At 37.1% G+C, this 19296-nt stretch overlaps 1 protein-coding gene across 10 annotated transcripts in view; it reads right to left on the reverse strand.

The window, feature by feature from the left end:
• The window catches only part of LOC126297387 (homeotic protein female sterile-like), a 242152-nt gene that overhangs the window by 83297 nt on the left and 139559 nt on the right, over positions 1-19296 (reverse strand). For all 10 annotated transcript variants that reach the window (XM_049988124.1, XM_049988127.1, XM_049988120.1 and 7 more), the window contains one exon: positions 13589-13734. In XM_049988124.1, the coding sequence (XP_049844081.1) occupies positions 13589-13734 (146 nt within the window). The remainder of the gene's footprint in view (positions 1-13588; positions 13735-19296) is intronic.

Below are 19296 nucleotides of genomic sequence, written 5' to 3' on the forward strand. Positions count from 1 at the left end.
GTAATCGAGATTGCGATGCGCTTTTGTAAGCCAGTCATAGCTCTTGTCACGTGATCCCGCCAGTCGATGACAGCGGATATTCAGAACACAGGACACGTGATGTAGTAAGCTAATAGCAACATCACTGTTAAGAAGCGCGGATACACAAACAAGAAAAGTTAATGTTTTAAATTAATATACAAAGCGTTGCTACAAGAAAAGCAAAGCTTTCACATATAATATTGCTCTCTAAGGTTAATAAGCGGCAAAAGAAGCTACGGTTTCACACATAATGTTGATATTTTTTGCTCGTTTTACGCTTTGAGACATATCACACAAATGTGCCAGTAAAATTTTTATCTGAGTCCAGTGATTTGTCCTCAAAGTTATCCACAAATTAATTATCTAACGCAGGGTAGAGAGAGGTTCCAGTAGCACTAAATCAATTAGCTCATAATAACAACATGAATGTCAGATCTTCTGGGCTCGAAATACTTCTACTAAATGGCTCGTCATCAAACGCTCTGTGGTTTAAGAAATTCATCGTACATACTCCCACATAACATTCAACTTACGTAAAAGGACACTTACTTTGAAAGTAATGCTTTTCAAATCACCATTCACAACATTTTCCCGCGAACTGTTAGAAATAGGTTCATTTTAGTAGTCGTCAGAGAGCGCCAGATGACCCGCCACCACACTTTGGCAGCTGCTATGACGCAGGAAGCCCATATGTTCGTACGTGTAAAACATTACAAGATCTTACATTATGTCATAAAAGAAGAAAGCAGAGGATACTCCAAGAGCATCGGAATTTCGTGAACCATACTAAAATGGCACATTTAAAGTGCATACTTAAAAAATGGTTCAAATGTCTCTGAGCACTATGCGACTTAACTTCTGAGGTTATCAGTCACCTAGAACTTAGAACTAAATAAACCTAACTAATCTAAGGACATCACACACATCCATGCCCGAGGCATGATTCGAACCTGCGACCGTAGCAGTCGCTCGGTTTCAGACTGTAGCGCCTAGAACCGCACGGCCACTCCAGCTGGCAAAGTGCATACTTAAAGAGCACATTCGTAAGTCCATATTCCCAATGCAGTAGGTCTCGACCTGATATTAAGCTTTTCAGTGTGGGTTTCGGGATGTAAATTTTCTTGGAGTATCAGTCCTGTGTTAACTCAATTTTGATTCTTTATTATGGCATAATGCCATACATGCTAGAAGATGAAAATGTGCATTGCAGCGAGCAGTTGAAATTAGCTAATAGTGTGGAACTAAACACTTCAAAAAAGTGGAAATAAAGTAAAATCTGAAACTAATAACGTATATTAGCCTTCCATAATTATGCGAATGTATTTTAATTAACTTGACAGCTCCTGGCCACAGAAATCCATGTTTTCATTTGACGTGAGAGCAGGCTATCACAATTTTTTTATTTTTAGCCGGCCGCAGTGGCCGAGCGATTCTAGGCACTTCAGTCCGGAACCGCGCGACTGCTACGGTCGTAGGTTCGAATCCTGCCTCGGGCATGGATGTGTGTAATGTCCTTAGGTTAGTTAGGTTTAAGTAGTTCTAAGTTCTAGGGAACTGATGACCTCAGATGTTAAGTCCCATAGTGCTCAGAGCCATTTGAACAGTTTTTGAACATTTTCCTACATGAAAAATCGAAATATCGTTGGCTGCTGTTAATACAAATAGTACCCAATATTGATTACGTCTATTTTGTCACTGTCTGCTAGATAAATCAAAATAGGCGTTTCTAACACACACCAAATAAACGAGACGGTTTTGGCACAAATGGTCATTTTTTATAACACGGCAAAATATAATTCACGAAAACCAACCATGCCTATTCGGCCTGCTAGAAGGAAAAAGCTTTATGTTAGAAAATAGTTTCACATTTCATTCATACACTCCAGTTCCTCGAGCATGAGATCGAAAAGTAGTAGTACAAAATTTTTATATAAATTTGGAAACGTCATATTCTTCCCTAATTTGTGTGATGTCCCCGTTTCTTTTCCTTCCACGTTCTAACGAACTTGTTATGACTAACTTGAACTATTCCTGCCTTTGTCAAAGCGTATTCATCAGTTAACTTCACTAACCCTGATTATTCTCCGGTTAGGTGTCCTTATGTTCGTACAAACAATTTTCTGTGCTACTTCCAGAATTGAACTTAAGAGGCAGCTAGACGGGGACTGTACAACTGGCCCTTATTAGTGTAGCGATATGGCCAAATATTTTCTGACAAAATTTCATTTTCCTGGATACATCGAGAAAACAATACGTAATCTTTCTTACCTGTTGTTCCTGTTAGTCGTTTATTTCCACTCTGGTAGTCTGACTCTATGGATTTCCCTAATAATTATGACAACGTTGATCATTCGCAAACCCAAACAACAACATAATCAGACAGCGATCGGCGTTCACTTGTTCCGCTTTACTCCTCTCAGCTTGTATAGCCCAGTCCCCTTTTGCCCGCAGGAAAGTTTATTTCTAGATGCGACGAGGATTTCCCTGACAGAGACATCACGTGCACTATGCACGCATTCAAAAATCAACTTATGATTTGTGCATGAGCCCACTCGTTACTGCTAAAACGAATCTAATGTAAACAGTTGTGACGTCCCGCTCATCGGAGGCAATTTGTTGTTATGAAGCACTGCATAGTCTTCCTAAAGCCCTTGAAACATTTTGCTGTTGACAAACGCTTGTATGAGCACTGTGTTTTGTTGTTGTATATAGCCCATTTCCCTTGCAATTTATGTTTTATTTTAGTTTTCTTCCCAAATCATGTGGAATGCACTTCCTTGACGTGCAGAAAGGAGTGCAGTATTCTGCTGCATCCACTTTCAATAAGGTAACACAAGAACTCAAAAATCTTAGCAGTAGCGCAAACACTTTTAAGCCTAAACTGAAGAGTTTCCTCATGACTCACTCCTCCTATTCTGTCAAGGAGCTCCTGGAAGAGCTGAAAAATTAAGCAAATTCCATAGTTACATTGTTGATTTTTTTTATTTAAACCTATCACTTGTCGCCTGAATATGCTTCTTATATTTTGTTTCATCAGTTTCTACTATCGTGTTATAATTTCATGTATTGACTTGTTCCATGACCATAGAGACTCCTCCTTAATTTGGTCCCACGGAACAATAAATAAATAAATAAAATTGTTTCTGTGCATTTGATTCGTATTTTGTTATACTGGCATTTAACCCTTTCACTGCAGTTAATGTGTATACATGTCCTACTCTGTCATTCCCCAGGTGCTGTGGACACTTACACATGCGCCGCTTGTGTGCTATTCTGCATGCATAGTGAGCGGCCAACTTCTCACCAATGTTGACAAGTTACTTCCATATCTTGGTGAATAAAAAAGCTTCTAGTATTTATCTTACAATTTAAATGCCTCTGTGTGCTATCATTTGCTAAGAAAACCTCATTTTGATATCTTGAATCGTTTATGAAATACGTCAGTTGTTACGACAACATAATGCCGGAAGCCTGGGATGGAAATGGGCACATAGCGTCCAACCATCCACTGGACGTAAAAATCAATATCTCGATAATTAAATGGGAACCAATCTGTTATCAATTTTAAATAAAATTTCTATATCTAACCTACATTTCTTATACTGTAGCGTATGATCTAAAATAATCCAGATACACAGTTTACACAATGCATTTTTACCTCTGCAAACTCTCTAAAATTTCATCCAATGTTTTACTTAATTTGAGGCAGTGCAGTAACTATGATGAATAATTGAAATAAATGCAGTTCTTTATCAAGCTAAGACAGGAGACTGTGAGTTGTGCAAAAATCAAGTTTCTCCAGTTTCGAATTTGGTAGTTAAAAATATGCTTTTTCCTGGGTGAAGTACATTTTTTCTGCATTAAAGAGAGAATCTGCAAAACCAATCAATCATTTATATGGTAAAGGTTTCATACACTGGTATAAAACTTCCCAGCACTTTACGAAATGAAACACAGCAAAAAACAACACTTTTGGAAAGATCTTTGATGGGTGGCAACTTGTGTGCTGCATATTTTCATGTTACAAAAGTATAACTATGAATTCCACAAAATACAGCATGGTATCTTCTCAAGCACTGGAAATGAAATTGCCCTATGTGATTTGTCAGCTGGTCATAGCTCATGTCATATGATCTCACCAGCCATGGACAGCAGGGTCATTCCATGTCAAATTGACTAATTTCTGAACATTTTCATGCTCTAACATCACAAATTTCAATACAATTTTTTTAACATTTGCACATGTCTCCAATAAACAGTGGTATAAAGTTTAACATTCATTGAAGTAAAGGTGGCTGAGGTATAGTCACTTATGGGCCAATCCATATGAAGTGGTCCAGTGATGGTGCCTTGACAATTTTTCAATATTTTAATTTTTTTACACGTGATTGCCCTAATTTGAGAAGTTCATGTGACGATTTTTCAGTCTGCACACATTAGCGAAAATTTGAAAATCTCTGCACTGGGTTAAGTTACAACATTGCAATTGACATGATTGTTTTTAGAAAAGTGCCCTATACAACATTGTCTGTTACACAAAATACCCTAAATTAAAAAATAACCAGTCACATTGACCTCCTCCAAAGTTTGGTAACCAAATTTTCAAAAATCCACTATTTAGGCCCAAAAATAACAAACAAGGACTGATTTATGAGAGTATTTTTTCCTACAGTTAGATGTCATACACAACTAGCTTCATATAAAGCAAGAACACTTACAAATGTTTCATTAATTTTTTATGAATTTTTGAAATTTGAAAATTTTCATTTTTTGTAAATTTTGGGGTTAGTTATCTCAGGCAGGACTGAATATAAAAATATGACTTTTGCACAGTTTGTATACCTATATGACAGCAATGTACTGTAAAAATTTGAGCACTGATATCTGACTGAACAAAGATATGAATTTTCGAAAATGAGGAAATAATTCACATTACTCTACAACTGATGTTGCTGTTGCCTATTTAAATGGTTTACTGTTTCATTGTAATAAAATTTAATTGTGACATATATTTAGTTGTGGTTCATGGTGTGGGTTCCTGTAGTCATGTCCTAGTTCATGAACCACGGGCAATGTACGAGTGGCCAAGTGAGTGGTCCCGACAGTCGGGATACCAGTTACTTTGGAATAAGGCTGGACATCTTGGACATACTCCGAGTTGTGGTCACCTTTGTGCTCATACGGCAAAGACTACCAAATCCACCGGTTAGTCCCTCAGCCGTTAGGGGTAAAACCCAATGGGACCCGGGACAAGTAAGGCTAGCAACCTGCTTCCCTGGTACTTTAAATATGATGCTGGCAACAATCAGAGCAAAATGCCTCGGACCTTTAGAGGTGACGTAGTCCCACCTCTAACTGACAAACCAGGGACTCCTAAGATACAACTTGGCAAACAAATGGTAATGAGATGGGGAGCTATCAATATCAATGGGGGCTACTCTGGGAAAAATGTAGAGCTGGCAGAGGCTGCAAATAAGATGGGGCTGAACGTTTTAGCTGTTAGTGACATTCGGGTAAGGTGTGAGAAAGAAGAGGAAGTGGGAAAATACAAGGTCTACCTGTCAGGAGTCAAAGCAGGAATAGCACAATGGGGTGTAGTGCTTTACATCAGGAAAGAAATGGAACCCAGCGTAGTTGCAATAAGGTATGTAAACGAACAACTGATGTGGACAGATTTGACAGTGGCTATCAAGAAAATTAGGATTGTGTCAGTATATTCGCATTGTGAAGGGACAGATCAAGATAAGATGGATAGTTTTTATGAGGCACGCAGTGATGTAGTTGTTAAAGTAAAGGACAAGGACAGTGTTCTGCTCATGGGTGATTTTAACGCTAGGATTGTAAATCGAACAGAAGAGTATGAAAAGGTTATGGGTAAATTTGGAAAGGATATGGAGGCCAACAGGAATGGGAAACAACTCTTGGATTTCTGTGCCAGTATGGGCTTAGTAATCACAAACTCCTTTTTTTTAAAACATAAGAACATTCACTGGTATACTTGGGAAGGCAGGGGAACCAGATCTGTCATTGACTATATAATAACAGATCAGGAATTTAGGAAGGCTGTAAGGGACACACGTGTATTCAGGGGATTCTTTGATGACACTGATCATTATTTAATCTGCAGTGAAATTGGGATCGTGAGGCCGAAAGTGCAGGAGGTCAGGTCCATATGTAGGGTGATAAGAGTGGAGAAACTTCAGAATAAGGAAATCAGGCACAAGTACATAACAGCGATCTCAGAAAGGTACCAGTTAGTTGAATGTAGTCAATTACAGTCATTGGAAAAGGAATGGACAAGGTACAGGGACACAATACTAGAAGTGACTAAAGAATGTTTTGGAAGAGTAGTGTGTAAAAGTAGGATGAAGCAAACAGCTTGGTGGAATGACACAGTCAAGGCAGCCTGTAAAAGGAAAAAGAAGGCCTATCAAAAATGGCTACATACTATAACTCAGGTAGACAGAGAAAGTTATGTTGAAGAAAGAAACAAAACCAAACAGATAATTGCAGCATCCAAGAAGAAATCTTAGGAAGACTTTGGAAACAGGTTGGAGACTATGGGTCACGCTGTTGGAAAACCATTCTGGAGTGTAATTAGCAGTCTTCGAAAAGGAGGTAAGAAGGAAATGACAAGTATTTTGGACAGGTCAGAAAAACTACTGGTGAATCCTGTGGATGCCTTGGGCAGATGGAGGGAATATTTTTGAAGAGTTGCTCAACGTAGGTGAAAATGCGATCGGTAATGTTTCAGATTTCGAGGTAGGATGGGATAGGAATGATGATGGAAATAGGATCACATTTGAGGAAGTGGAGAAAATGGTCAATAGATTGCAGTGCAATAAAGCAACTGGGGTGGATGAAATTAAGTCTGAACTCATCAAATACAGTGGAATGTCACGTCTTAAATGACTACACAGGATAACTGAAATGGCCTGGGAGTCGGGACAGGTTCCATCAGACTGGACAAAAGCAGTAATCACACCAATCTTTAAACATGTAAACAGAAAAGATTGTAACAACTACAGAGGTATCTCTTTCATCAGCGTTGTGGGTAAAATCTTCTCAGGCATTGTTGAAAGGAAAGTGCGAGTATTAGTTGAGGAGCAATTGGATGAAAATCAGTGTGGGTTTAGGCCTCTTAGAGGTTGTCAGGACCAGATCTGTAGCTTACGGCAAATAATGGGGAAGTGTTATGAGTGGAACAGGAAATTGTATCTATGCTTTATAGATCTAGAAAAGGCATATGACCGGGTTCCTAGGAGGAAGTTATTGTCTGTTCTACGAGATTATGGAATAGAAGGCAAACTTTTGCAAGCAATTAAAGGTCTTTACATGGATAGTCAGGCAGCAGTTAGAGTTGACGGTAAATTGAGTTCATACTTCAGAGTAGTTTCAGGGGTAAGACAAGGCTGCAACCTGTCTGCACTGTTGTTCATAGTATTTATGGATCATATGTTGAAAACAATAGACTGGCTGGGTGAGATTACGATATGTGAACACAAAATAAGCAGTCTTGCATATGCGGATGACTTAGTTGTGATGGCAGATTCGATTGAAAGTTTGCAAAGTAATATTTCAGAGCTAGATCAGAAATGTAAGGACTATGGTATGAAGATTAGCATCTCCAAAACGAAAGTAATGTCAGTGGGAAAGAAATATAAATGGATTGAGTGCCAAATAGGAGGAACAAAGTTAGAACAGGTGGATGGTTTTAAGTACTTAGGATGCATATTCTCACAGGATGGCAACATAGTGACAGAACTGGAAGCAAGGTGTAGCAAAGCTAATGCATTGAGCGCTCAGCTACGATCTACTCTCTTCTGCAAGAAGGAAGTCAGTACCAAGACTAAGTTATCTGTGCACCGTTCAATCTTTCGACCAACTTTGTTGTATGGGAGCGAAAGCTGGGTGGATTCAGGTTACCTTATCAACAAGGTTGAGGTTACGGATAAGAAAGTAGCTAGGATGATTGCAGGTACTAGTAGATGGGAACAATGGCAGGAGGGTGTCCACAATGAGGAAATCAAAGAAAAACTGGGAATGAACTCTATAGATCTAGCAGTCAGGGCGAACAGGCTTAGATAGCGGGGTCATGTTACACGCATGGGAGAAGCAAGGTTACCCAAGAGACTCATGTGTTCTGCGGTAGAGGGTAGGAGGAGTCGGGGCAGACCAAGCAGAAGGCACCTGGATTCGGTTAAGAATGATTTTGAAGTAATAGGTTTAACATCAGAAGAGGCACCAATGTTAGCACTGAATAGGGGATCTTGGAGGAATTTTATAAGGGGGGCTATGCTCCAGACTGAACGCTGAAAGGCATAATCAGTCTTAAATGATGATGATGATGATGATGATGATATATTTAGTTAACACTATCACCTAATATTCATTTAGTTTATTTATTTTTAATAATGCAAATATTAAACAATAGGAGCTTTCGCTTTTGTTCTATGGTAATAAAAATGCTCTTTTCCGTTTAGGTTTATTGTCAATAAAGAAGTACATTATTGCTGGGTGTGGCACTGTTGTAATTAGTCTGTTCTGAAACCTCTGTTAGAGTGGTTGTACATACTTCGAGAGTGTAGAATGTGTTATGTGCTTTGTTCTGTGTGTAATCTGTAATTACTTTTGAGAGATTAAATGGAATGCAATAACATGGATGAACAGTGATCTGTTGGACAGGTAACAAGTGAAGTGCGTTACAAAACAGTTTAAGGTTCAGTTTCAAAAAACTTGAAAAATGTAAATGACTTTGATTAAGTTAGACAAACTGTTTAAATTCCAAGATAGTTGTTCTGTAACATCACTCTGAGAGTTAACATTGGTATGTGAGTATCATGAGAAGAAATATATTCTGAAGTACAACCACATTTTTGGAAGAAAGTGCTGTGATTCACTTAAAGTTAATAAAAAACCTATTAATAAAGCCTTGAAGGAAATAAAACTTGAACATTTGTTCTTGTTATGTGAGAGTGAAACAGCTTCCCAAGTGAAACGTAATGCGATTCCTGGAAATTCCCTGTGCCCAAATTGTTACTCAAAAATATTTGTTGTGAATCCAGAACCAGAATCGTGTAACATTGTTAATGACATTGATATTCCTAATGAGGAACCAGTTAGTATATTGGATTTTGCTTGTTCTAAGTTAGACGTATCTCCTGCTTCGAAAATAATAAAATTAAGTAGCAGAAAAAGAAAAACAGCTATTGAACATAAGGTACAACAAATTTCAGACAAAATTAGAAGAGACTTGGAATCATACTTTAATAATACAGATACAAACATTATTTCTAAAGAAAAAGAAAACCTACCACCATCATCTGACACTGAATATTTGAGATTAATAGAGAAATTAAAAATTAAAGGTTCAGTGACATCTAAAGAAGAAAAAGTTAACATTTTAAGTTTGCTGCCTGACTCACGGTCAAGAGATAAAATAATTCACAAATTCAACGTTTCTCATCATTTGGTTAAACTAACACAAAAATTTGTGAAAGAGCAAGGCATTCTTCCAGTTTTAGGAAAGAAGAAAGGAGTAGGTATAAGTGAAGAAAAAATTAAAAAGATCCAACAGTTTTTGAAGATGATGAAAACAGTAGAGTGTGCTCATATTGCAAAGATAGCAAAAAAGTTGTTATAAATGGAGTTCAAGTAGCAAAGCAGAAATGACTAGAGTTGTCAAATTTAAATGAACTTTATGTAGTTTTCAAAAATTATCATCCTTAATGCAAAATTGGAAGGTCAAAATTTTGTGACCTCTGCCCTGAGTGGTGTATTTTGGCTGGATCCTCAGGAACACACTCCGTATGTGTTTGTTTATATCATCAAAATGTCAAACTGATGATTGCGGGTGTAAAACTCAGAGATCTTAACTACAAAGAGTTACTAGATTTAATAGTCTGTGACTGCATGATGAGTTTCTGTAATAAATGCCCTGGTAAGGAAATTGTTATTGAATTGTTTCACGAATATGATAGGAAATGCCAGATAGTATTACCTTCAAACAGTGGGTCACAACTGACAGGGCAGAAATGATAACAGTGGTTAAATCTCAGGAAGAGCACTTGGAATCTTTACTTGATAACTTACAAAAACTCAAAAAGTCACTACTATGTTTCTAAAATTCAAAGTAAGTTTTTGAAGGACAAAAAGCACAATTTCATGAAACTGAATGTACAGTGCTAGCCGATTTTGCACAAAATTTTACATCTGTGAGTCAGGATGCAATACAAGAGTACCACTGGGTCAATGAGCATGTAACAGTGAATCCACTTATTCTCTACTTTCAAAATGAGAAAGATGAAGTTTGCAGTTCTTCAATTTGCATTTTAAGTGACTACTTGGAGCACAACACTTTGGCTGTACATGTGTTTCAAAAGTAGGTCATAAATCACATAATTTTTTTTTCCCCAGGTTAAGAAGCTGGTATACTTTTCAGATGGAAGTGGTAGTCAGTATAGGAACAAAAAGAATTTTTCAAATTTCTGCAACAACAAAGTAGACTTTGGGTTGGAGGCTGAATGGCACTTTTATGCCTCTTGCCATGGTAAAAATGCATGTGATGGAGTAGGAGGTAGAACAAAATGTGAAGCAAGTAACGCCAGCCTACAAAGACCAACGACAGATCAAATTCTCACAGTACAGGTATGTCTTCTGCTAGGATAATATTAAAGGCATTACCTATTTTCTGATCAAGAAAAAAGAAGTGGTTCTGCAAATGTAAACAACACTTAAAACCAGATTTGAAAACTGTATAGCAATAAAAGGAACAAGGCATTTCCACAAATTCCTTGGCATTGCAGAAAACTTAGTTCAATGCTATGTAACATCAGAAACCGAAATTTATGAGGATCATTGTGTCAGTACAATTACATCTCTGCCTTTAATGTTGCATGAAATAGTGGCATGTGTGTATGATGGACAGTTGTGGCTTGCAGAGGTTGAAATAATAATTTTGGAAAACAATGATGTTTTTGTGCATTTTTACCACCCTGCTGGCCCAAGAACATCATTCAAGAAATCTACTAGTGACGAAGTTTGGATACCAATGAAAAATGTTTTAAGGAAACGTCCAGTGCTTGAACTTACCACAGCAACTGGGAGGACTAATTCTATATCACAGAAGCAGTCTGAAGAAATAAGTGTTTCTAACATTCACCACAAGGTTTAGGAACAGTCGCATCTCGGAGGATGTTAATTCAAAATATTTATTTTAAGTATGTCAAAATAATATAAATGTTAATTTCAGTGATGTTTCCACTTTTTGTATTATAATTCAGTACCTTACTACAATAATGATTGATTATATTCCACCAACATCACACATTAATAGGCAACAGCCCTAAGATCAGTTGTAGAGTAATGTGAATTACCTCCTCCGTTTCAAAAATTCGTATCTTTGTTCAGTCAGATGTCAATGTTGAAATTTTTCCAGTAAGTGAAAGGTAATTAAAAAAACTGTTTTGAACTCCTCAATTATAGGGTAATCATATATAAAAAATTAAAATATTTAAAAATGGTCAAGCAACCAACTTAATTTTTATTGGACCACTTCATTCGGATTGACCCTTATTTCACTTTACCCATAGCGAGCATGAATTTCTGACAAATTTGAGCAGTTATAACTCGGGCTATATTTCAATCAAAGAAATGAAATTTGGCCCTCTTACACAACTTTGTGCGTTCTCTTAACAAAAATAACCAAAAGAATTTTACAAGCCATATTCCACCATAAAATGTTAGACAAAAATCACATGAAAAAATTTCAAAGTCTGGCTTCTTATATCTCAGGGACAAAAGATATGACGAATGTGGACCTTGGCATGTAGAAACCTAATAATACAAGGTTCTCAAATATAAAGTATTAATTTATGTACCACTATTCAATACTGAATAAATGAAGTGCAAAATTAGAGATTCTGTAAAAAGATAAAAAATCCTGTGTTTCCAAACAGTTTTTCCAAAAAACCATGTTTTATAAAACTTTCCAGATGGGGCTAGTTAGAAAGACCATTGTTTTAACTGCCAAAAAAAGTGTATTTAACTATCCAACACTGGTTAACCATGCTAGATAATACGAATCAAAGTTCGACGTGAAAATCGCGGCCTAGAAAAGATGTAAAATTCAAATTCTTATCTCTCATACAGTAAATGCATGCTAAACATGTCAAAAATGTGGAATACAAAATTTCATTCCTCTACTATTTTCTAATAATCTACACATTTGTTGAAATAATAATGATTTTTGTAAAATGTTTAAAGTAAGGTATATTTTGCACTTCTTTTACAAATTACATTTTTCATCAACTTCAAAACCAGTCTCATTCAAAACACTGTGTTTTAAGTCCTTGGGTTCATGTGTGAATGTTCACATAAAATTTCAATGAAATCTGATCATCAAACGGGAAGGCCTAGGTGAGTTGACGTGGAATGACCCAGCCCATATTCAGAGCAAAGAGCAAGTGATGAAGTCCGCTAATAGCAGCACCACAACAGTAGCACAAGCACACAAATACGAAAAGTGAATGGTGTGAATTAATATACAACTTTTTTTACAGTGCTTCAATTTAAGAAGCTGAATATTTATGACAAGTACAACCAAATTTTCACTGCTGCTCACCGAAAATTTTGTGGGTTACCTGGCTGAATACATGTTCTGTTGACAACTTTGACTTTTCCATAGAGAAGACAGTTACATGCGAAATTTCTCAAGAACTCACCTCATATTTCTAAGGATATTTATACTTTTTGCCATCATTATCATATGATTTCTAATCTATGAAAGAACTAAAATAAATATCAAAAAGTAAGCTCAAAACTTGGTCTTTTTTTAGCATGTGTTGCCCTTTAAGATATATCAAACACAAGTATGCAAGTAAAATTTCAAATAATTGCATGAATGGCTGGTCTTCTGGGAATGAAAGTTTTCGAGTGGCTTGTCCTCAAAGTGTTAAATTTAATGAGAGCCAAACGCTCCTCCAGAATTTTATCACAAATTCTCACAAAGAACATAACTCATCTTGTGTAAAACAAAATTCACTTTGAAAGTAACACCTTTCAAACCATTATTTGCGCTATTTTCCTGTGGACAGTTGTGACATTATGCTCATTAAAAGCAGTTTTTGTTACAAGGTATTGCACAATCTTCATCCTAAAGCCTTTGACACATTTTGCTGTCAGCAGACGCTTGTGTGTACGCAATGTTTTTTCTGTTGTAAACGGCACATTTTCTTTGCAGATAAAATTTTAGCCGCAACAAAGCTGTATGCTCAGTACAAGATGCAGAGAGCACATCTGTAACATAGCATTTATATCAGATGCTGCAAAAGTACACTAATGCACTTTGGTGTTGTCTCTAAACAGATAATGACCAGATTATCAACCACCAATGAATGTATAAACAATAGATATATTTCCCTGCACCTAGAAATGCCATGGGAACTTAAAACAGTGCACTTATAATTCCTAGGAACAAAATTTTTGAACTTTCATAATAAAATACTGGTTAGCTCTGTTAAGCAAGTATCTTACTGAACCAGTGAAAATTAGTATTATGGTAACTCACCTCATTTCAAACACATCTTGCAGCTTTTTTGCCATTGTTACAACATCGTGATCAGGAGGATTGTACTTGTAACAATTTGTGAATATTAATCTTACATCAGCAGCAAATTCTGCAGCAGTTTTGTAGTCCCGATTATCCATTTTTTGCTATATGGAAGGAAAAAATTATCAAATGCAAAAACTGTATTATGTATCATGTATAAATATAAGGAATCATGCATTCTAAAGAAATTTTCTTCAACAGAGAGGAAGGAATGGAAGAAACATCCAATTGGTGTCTATGTCACTAAAGATGGAATACAAGCTTACACTGGACATACAGAGTGAACCCATTCTTTTTTCAAGTGGGCTTGCCAGTGGTAATGCCACAAGCACAATTTACACTTACTGAAGGATTACTTATGAAAACATTGCTGCTTTTAACTGTTCCATCACAGCCCACTTTATTCATCTCAGCCATAATGTTAAATTGGCACAAATGAATAAAATTTAACTGACAAAAAACTCTACTGAACAAGAAAATAAGTTGAGCTTTGAGAAAATTTTCATCACATCAGAGATGTGACAATATAAGAATGCAGATCTAGTAATGTGTTAAGAGTAGTTTGTTTAAATGCATGTTTATGACTGGATTATTTATTGTTGAGTAGCTCTCTGGATTACACATGAAACAGTTTTGCAAACATCTGTGGTCAATATTTCTGTGGTTTTACTGGCTAACCTCAGCACAAATAAAAAACTTGAACTATTAATGCTGAATATGTTTATGACTGGATTATTTATTGTTGAGTAGCTCTCTGGATTACACATGAAACAGTTTTGCAAACATCTGTGGTCAATATTTCTGTGGTTTTACTGGCTAACCTCAGCACAAATAAAAAACTTGAACTATTAATGCTGAATATAAGTAAAGAAAACTTACAAATCTTGAAGAGAATGTATTGCTGGAGAAATGATTATTGCACAAAAATTTGCATTGGACTGGAAACTAAACTTAACTTTAATAGAGCCTGACTCAGTTTTGACCTCAACGGAATATGTTTGTCAACTGCAATGCACACCTATGGTGTCTAATCTCCGCCCCCCCCCCCTCTTCTGGTAAATCATTTTGTGTTAAAGCTTTTTAGAATCATTCAAAGAAAGTCTACATTCAGTATCGTGGAAACACTCGTATCATTTAACATTAGTTGGAGGTCCTTTAACCTACCGAGAGTAGACTTTTATGTATCTGGATTCAGTGTAGGTTACATGAACAGCCAGTCTTGTGAAGCTAGTTCTGAACATGTTTGCCAAAAACGGTCTTGAGCAGCTAGTTTGAAAACACATGTGCAAAGTAAATGTTTTAGACCTTGTAATGTGAAACAGTACATATGCTCGTATATTATATCCAGCAGGAATGTGTCCATTTTGGTTGCCCACATGTGTAACTAAAATTACTCTGTGACTTGACATGATAGTGAGTCGAGTGGTGTGGGACAGCTGCCAGGCAATTGCAGTTCTTCCTTGAGTGCCATGTGCTGACTGTGTTGCCTGATTTGTAGTTTTCATGTAGTGCCTTGGAAAGTGTGGCTGGCTGCATGCCAGAAACACTGTCCCCTTCCACTACAATCTGTCAATCACAAAGTAATTTTAATCGGATTATAGTAACTTACTTCTTGCCCACTTTCCTGTAAATAATGGATCAATTTCCTACATTATTCTCTCCTTTCTTCCTTCCTTTCTATATCCTATTTCTCAGCACTGCAGACCAATGTATATTAAGTGTTGAAACCGATTCATTCAAAACTTTTGCTTCACTTAAAATCAGGGCACTACAAATATATACCAGTTCCAAATACTTGTGCACGGAGTGCACAAAGTCGCTGCCTTGTCCATGGATTACAATTCCTTTACCCGCCCTTGACATCCTTGAAAGCTGTGAAAGTGTTCTTTGATGAACACTTTTAATGGAGGATCCTAATTGAAGCAAATGCCAACAAATGTGTCACAGCAAAGTGCTTAAAAACACAAATTCACAACAAAAGTTAGGGGAAGGAGGGGAGGGGAGGGACTGGAGGGAGAGAGAAAAAGAGAGACAGAAAGGATAAGAAAAACTGAAGCCAATGATGCAAGGTTCCACTGATAATGTTGCAGAAGAAAGTGTTACACGTGCTGCAATGTTAGTTTCACATTGGGGAAGCTGTCTTTCCACTCATATTACCAGCACAATGACATCATATCCCCTAAATAGGGCTAAACATCAGAAGACTCAAGCCATTTTAATCAATCTGTAACAAGAGCTACATCAGCAGCTAATTACGATGGTGAAATAACTGTCAGACGAAAGACATTCAACACACTGAAGTACGTATTGACTTCAATGTCAACTAAGAAAGGAGACAACTCTACTTCATTTACTGAAAAACTGTTTCATAGTAACAAAGCAGAGATTAATTTTCAGTTAAGTGTGCATGACAGTGACAAATGGTCAGTTGGAAAAAGGGGAGGGGGAGAGGTGGGGGGAGGGGGAGAGGTAGGGGGAGGGGGAGAGGTAGGGGGAGGGGGAGAGGTAGGGGGAGGGGGAGAGGTAGGGGGAGGGGGAGAGGTAGGGGGAGGGGGAGGGGGAGAGGTAGGGGGAGGGGGAGAGGTAGGGGGAGGGGGAGAGGTAGGGGGGGAGGAGGAGGAGGAAACTATGGGAATACTTGAGGGGGAAAAATTATTCATTATACATAAAAGAGATGATACATACAAGACTTTTGCCAGTAAAATGACTGAAACACTTCACTGATTTGCAAGATGTGCATTTGTTTGAAAATTTGTGAAGGTTAAAAAAACTGTGAATTTGGTTGGGAATAAAATCCAGACAATGTTTTTAATATGAACAGCACTCTTCCAATAGAGGCACACCCTGTTCAACAGATGAAGCTAGCACCTTGATTTGAACAGCTCTTTACTATCCATGGTCCTCCTGAAAGAGGAATGCAGCCACTACACCTTGTATACTGACCGACAACTTCGAAAAAAAAAGTTTAAAAAATGAAGGCTATTAAGTGGTCTGTAAAGTGGTTTTAGGATGCCCAGGTTGAGGAAACTGCCCATGAAAGATCATCTTTCAGATTTAAATAAAACAAAAAGGAATATTAGCAGGGGGACTGTCAGCTAATGTAGAAGACAACAAATGAAAAATAAACTGAGGCCTTACTAAAAGAACAATCCCATTACTCGCATGAAGTAATTTAGAGAACACCTTATTTAGAGAAGCCATTCAAAAAGAGACAAAAATGATGGAAAATCCAGGATGAAATGTAACAATATTACGAAAAGAAAAGTTGATATTCACAATATAGTGGAGATGCTAAGTCACAAAAGGCATAGAGTGATGTCAGTTGCCCGAGACGGCAGTGAGGCGTGTGAGAGTTGCGTTTGTGCACGTACGTGTCATCTCTTTTTGATGAAGGCCTTACTGGAAAAAACCTTTATTAGTGGCAGTCTTTTTGCTCTGCTAACTGCAACTCAGCATCTCCGCTATATGGTGAGCAACAACTTTCCTTTACATAATATTGTTACAGACTATAATGATGGACAGATATGGAATCAAATAGCACTCTCTCCATAACCAGTCGTGTCTCATCAGTTTCAGCTTCACATAGTTCGATCCACAGTTTAAGTCTTGATGAAGCACACCACTTTCATCTGATCGAAGTCATTGGTTTGAAATTATCCTGTTGATAGGATAACAAAAGATGATGTGAAGTGACTTAAATCTAATCTGCCTACTACTTATAGTGAACGCAGCATCCATGCACAAATTTATGAAGACTATAGGCCAAGTACCTTCACTGTAAAATATAAAGTATTTGTGCGAATATAGGTTGCACTTTTTTTCCCTAAATTTTGGCTTGAAAAATCATAGTGCAGCCTCCGACCATAAATAATTAATTTCAAAATGAGATGTACACGTGACTTGTGGGTTGAAATTAGTACCATTACAAGTTACTGCAGTTACTTTTGTAAACTATCAAAAATGTAAGAAGAATATAGCAGAAAACTTACACTTTATAACATAACATTTTATTTTGAGTTTTTTAAATGCATTTTCCATATCTTTGACTGTACTCCAAGAAGGCATTAAGTTTACAGTGAATTAAGTCATAGATAACTGATTTACGTACCCTCATCACTGAATTATTTACACAAGGACAAATTAGACTCTAAAAAAGGCATCCAACTTAATTCATGTGCCAGATTCATGATCTTACCTGGAATGCCAGAATTTCAGTTACTATCCTGACTAGTTTTTATTCTAATCATGTACGAACCTGCTACATATATCAAATATACTTGTTCAGATCATTCAAATTAAAGACTTCAATAATTAGAAAATATTTGTAATGCCAACTGTTGCCAAAGAAGATGGGTGTTATTCTCTTATTGTATACTAGTACTCACAAAGAAAGTACACTTTTTGCTAGTCTCGTGTTAGTCAAAGTTTTTTAACAGTTCCTGGCAGCTGCTACAATACCTTATTTGCAAATACAGAAGCTGTTCTTGAAAAAAGAAAAGCAAATCCGTTTTGCAAAACTGCATCAGCTTGTTTGTACCTACCAGCGCCCAAATCACTTCCTACCATCTCAGTATCACCGGAGTCTGATTCTTCACCTTCGCTAGACAATTCACAATGTTACTCAGAGTCACTATCACAGAGGTCATATTCGGCCCCATCAAGATTACCGGAAATTCCAGTTTTTTAAACTTTTCACGGCAATTTCTGAAAATATTAACTGACAAACAGCCAAAATGCAATGGCACACTTCTGATGAATGCAGATGTTGCAAACAGCCTCCTGGCATTGAAACTGTTTTGTTAATGATGTAACTCTGTTTCACGCTACCTTTGAAAGGATGATTGATACACAAATCCACAGCCTGTAACACACTTGTAATGAAACCTGGAATAATCACTAGGTCACATCGTAGCCTTTACAGTTTTTGTTTCACCAGAATGCCTACGAAAACTATCCAACAGAAGCATTGATTTTGAGCGAAGAAGAGTTCCTGGCTGCCTATTCCACATTGCTGAAATCCAGTCCAGGACCAGTTCCTCTGTCATCCACCCACCATCACGAGCTCTTACAATAACACCAGCTGGGAAGCTTTCTCCCTTGGGGAGGATTTTCTGATTAAAAGCCACATATGATGTCAATTTCTGTTCGTGTGCTCAACATCACAGTACATCGCCGCTTTTCAGCACTACACGTACATATTTGCACACTATGTTCCCTTATATTATTTACTATAGTACTGTTCAGCATATCAAAATGAGACCCGTGTTTGGCCTGCAGTCCCTATTTGGGAAAGCAGATAATTTTTGCATCAAAGTTGGATCACATAACACTGAAAAAGACATTAAAAACTCTTTTTCCTAAGCTTGAGACAGTTTTTGCACAATTGCAGTTCTGTGATGGATAGATAGATTATTAGCCAAACCCATCCATACTAAACTTTAAATTCCACTGGCAGAATGTTTCTTTTACATGCTAATTTCCAGCCTTCAGTTCAAATCATTCAAGCTGTAACGGCATGCTCACGTTTCCTATTTAGACCTACAAAATCAAGAAAGTCTTTCTACATCTGGATATCTGGACTTTTGCTTTTGAAATAATCCCCAACTTTTCAAACTAAATAGTTGCTCTTCACTTGCACATCACCGACAAATATGTTTTTCATCAAA

This window comes from Schistocerca gregaria, chromosome X, assembly GCF_023897955.1.
Source record: "Schistocerca gregaria isolate iqSchGreg1 chromosome X, iqSchGreg1.2, whole genome shotgun sequence".
NCBI lineage: Eukaryota > Metazoa > Arthropoda > Insecta > Orthoptera > Acrididae > Schistocerca > Schistocerca gregaria.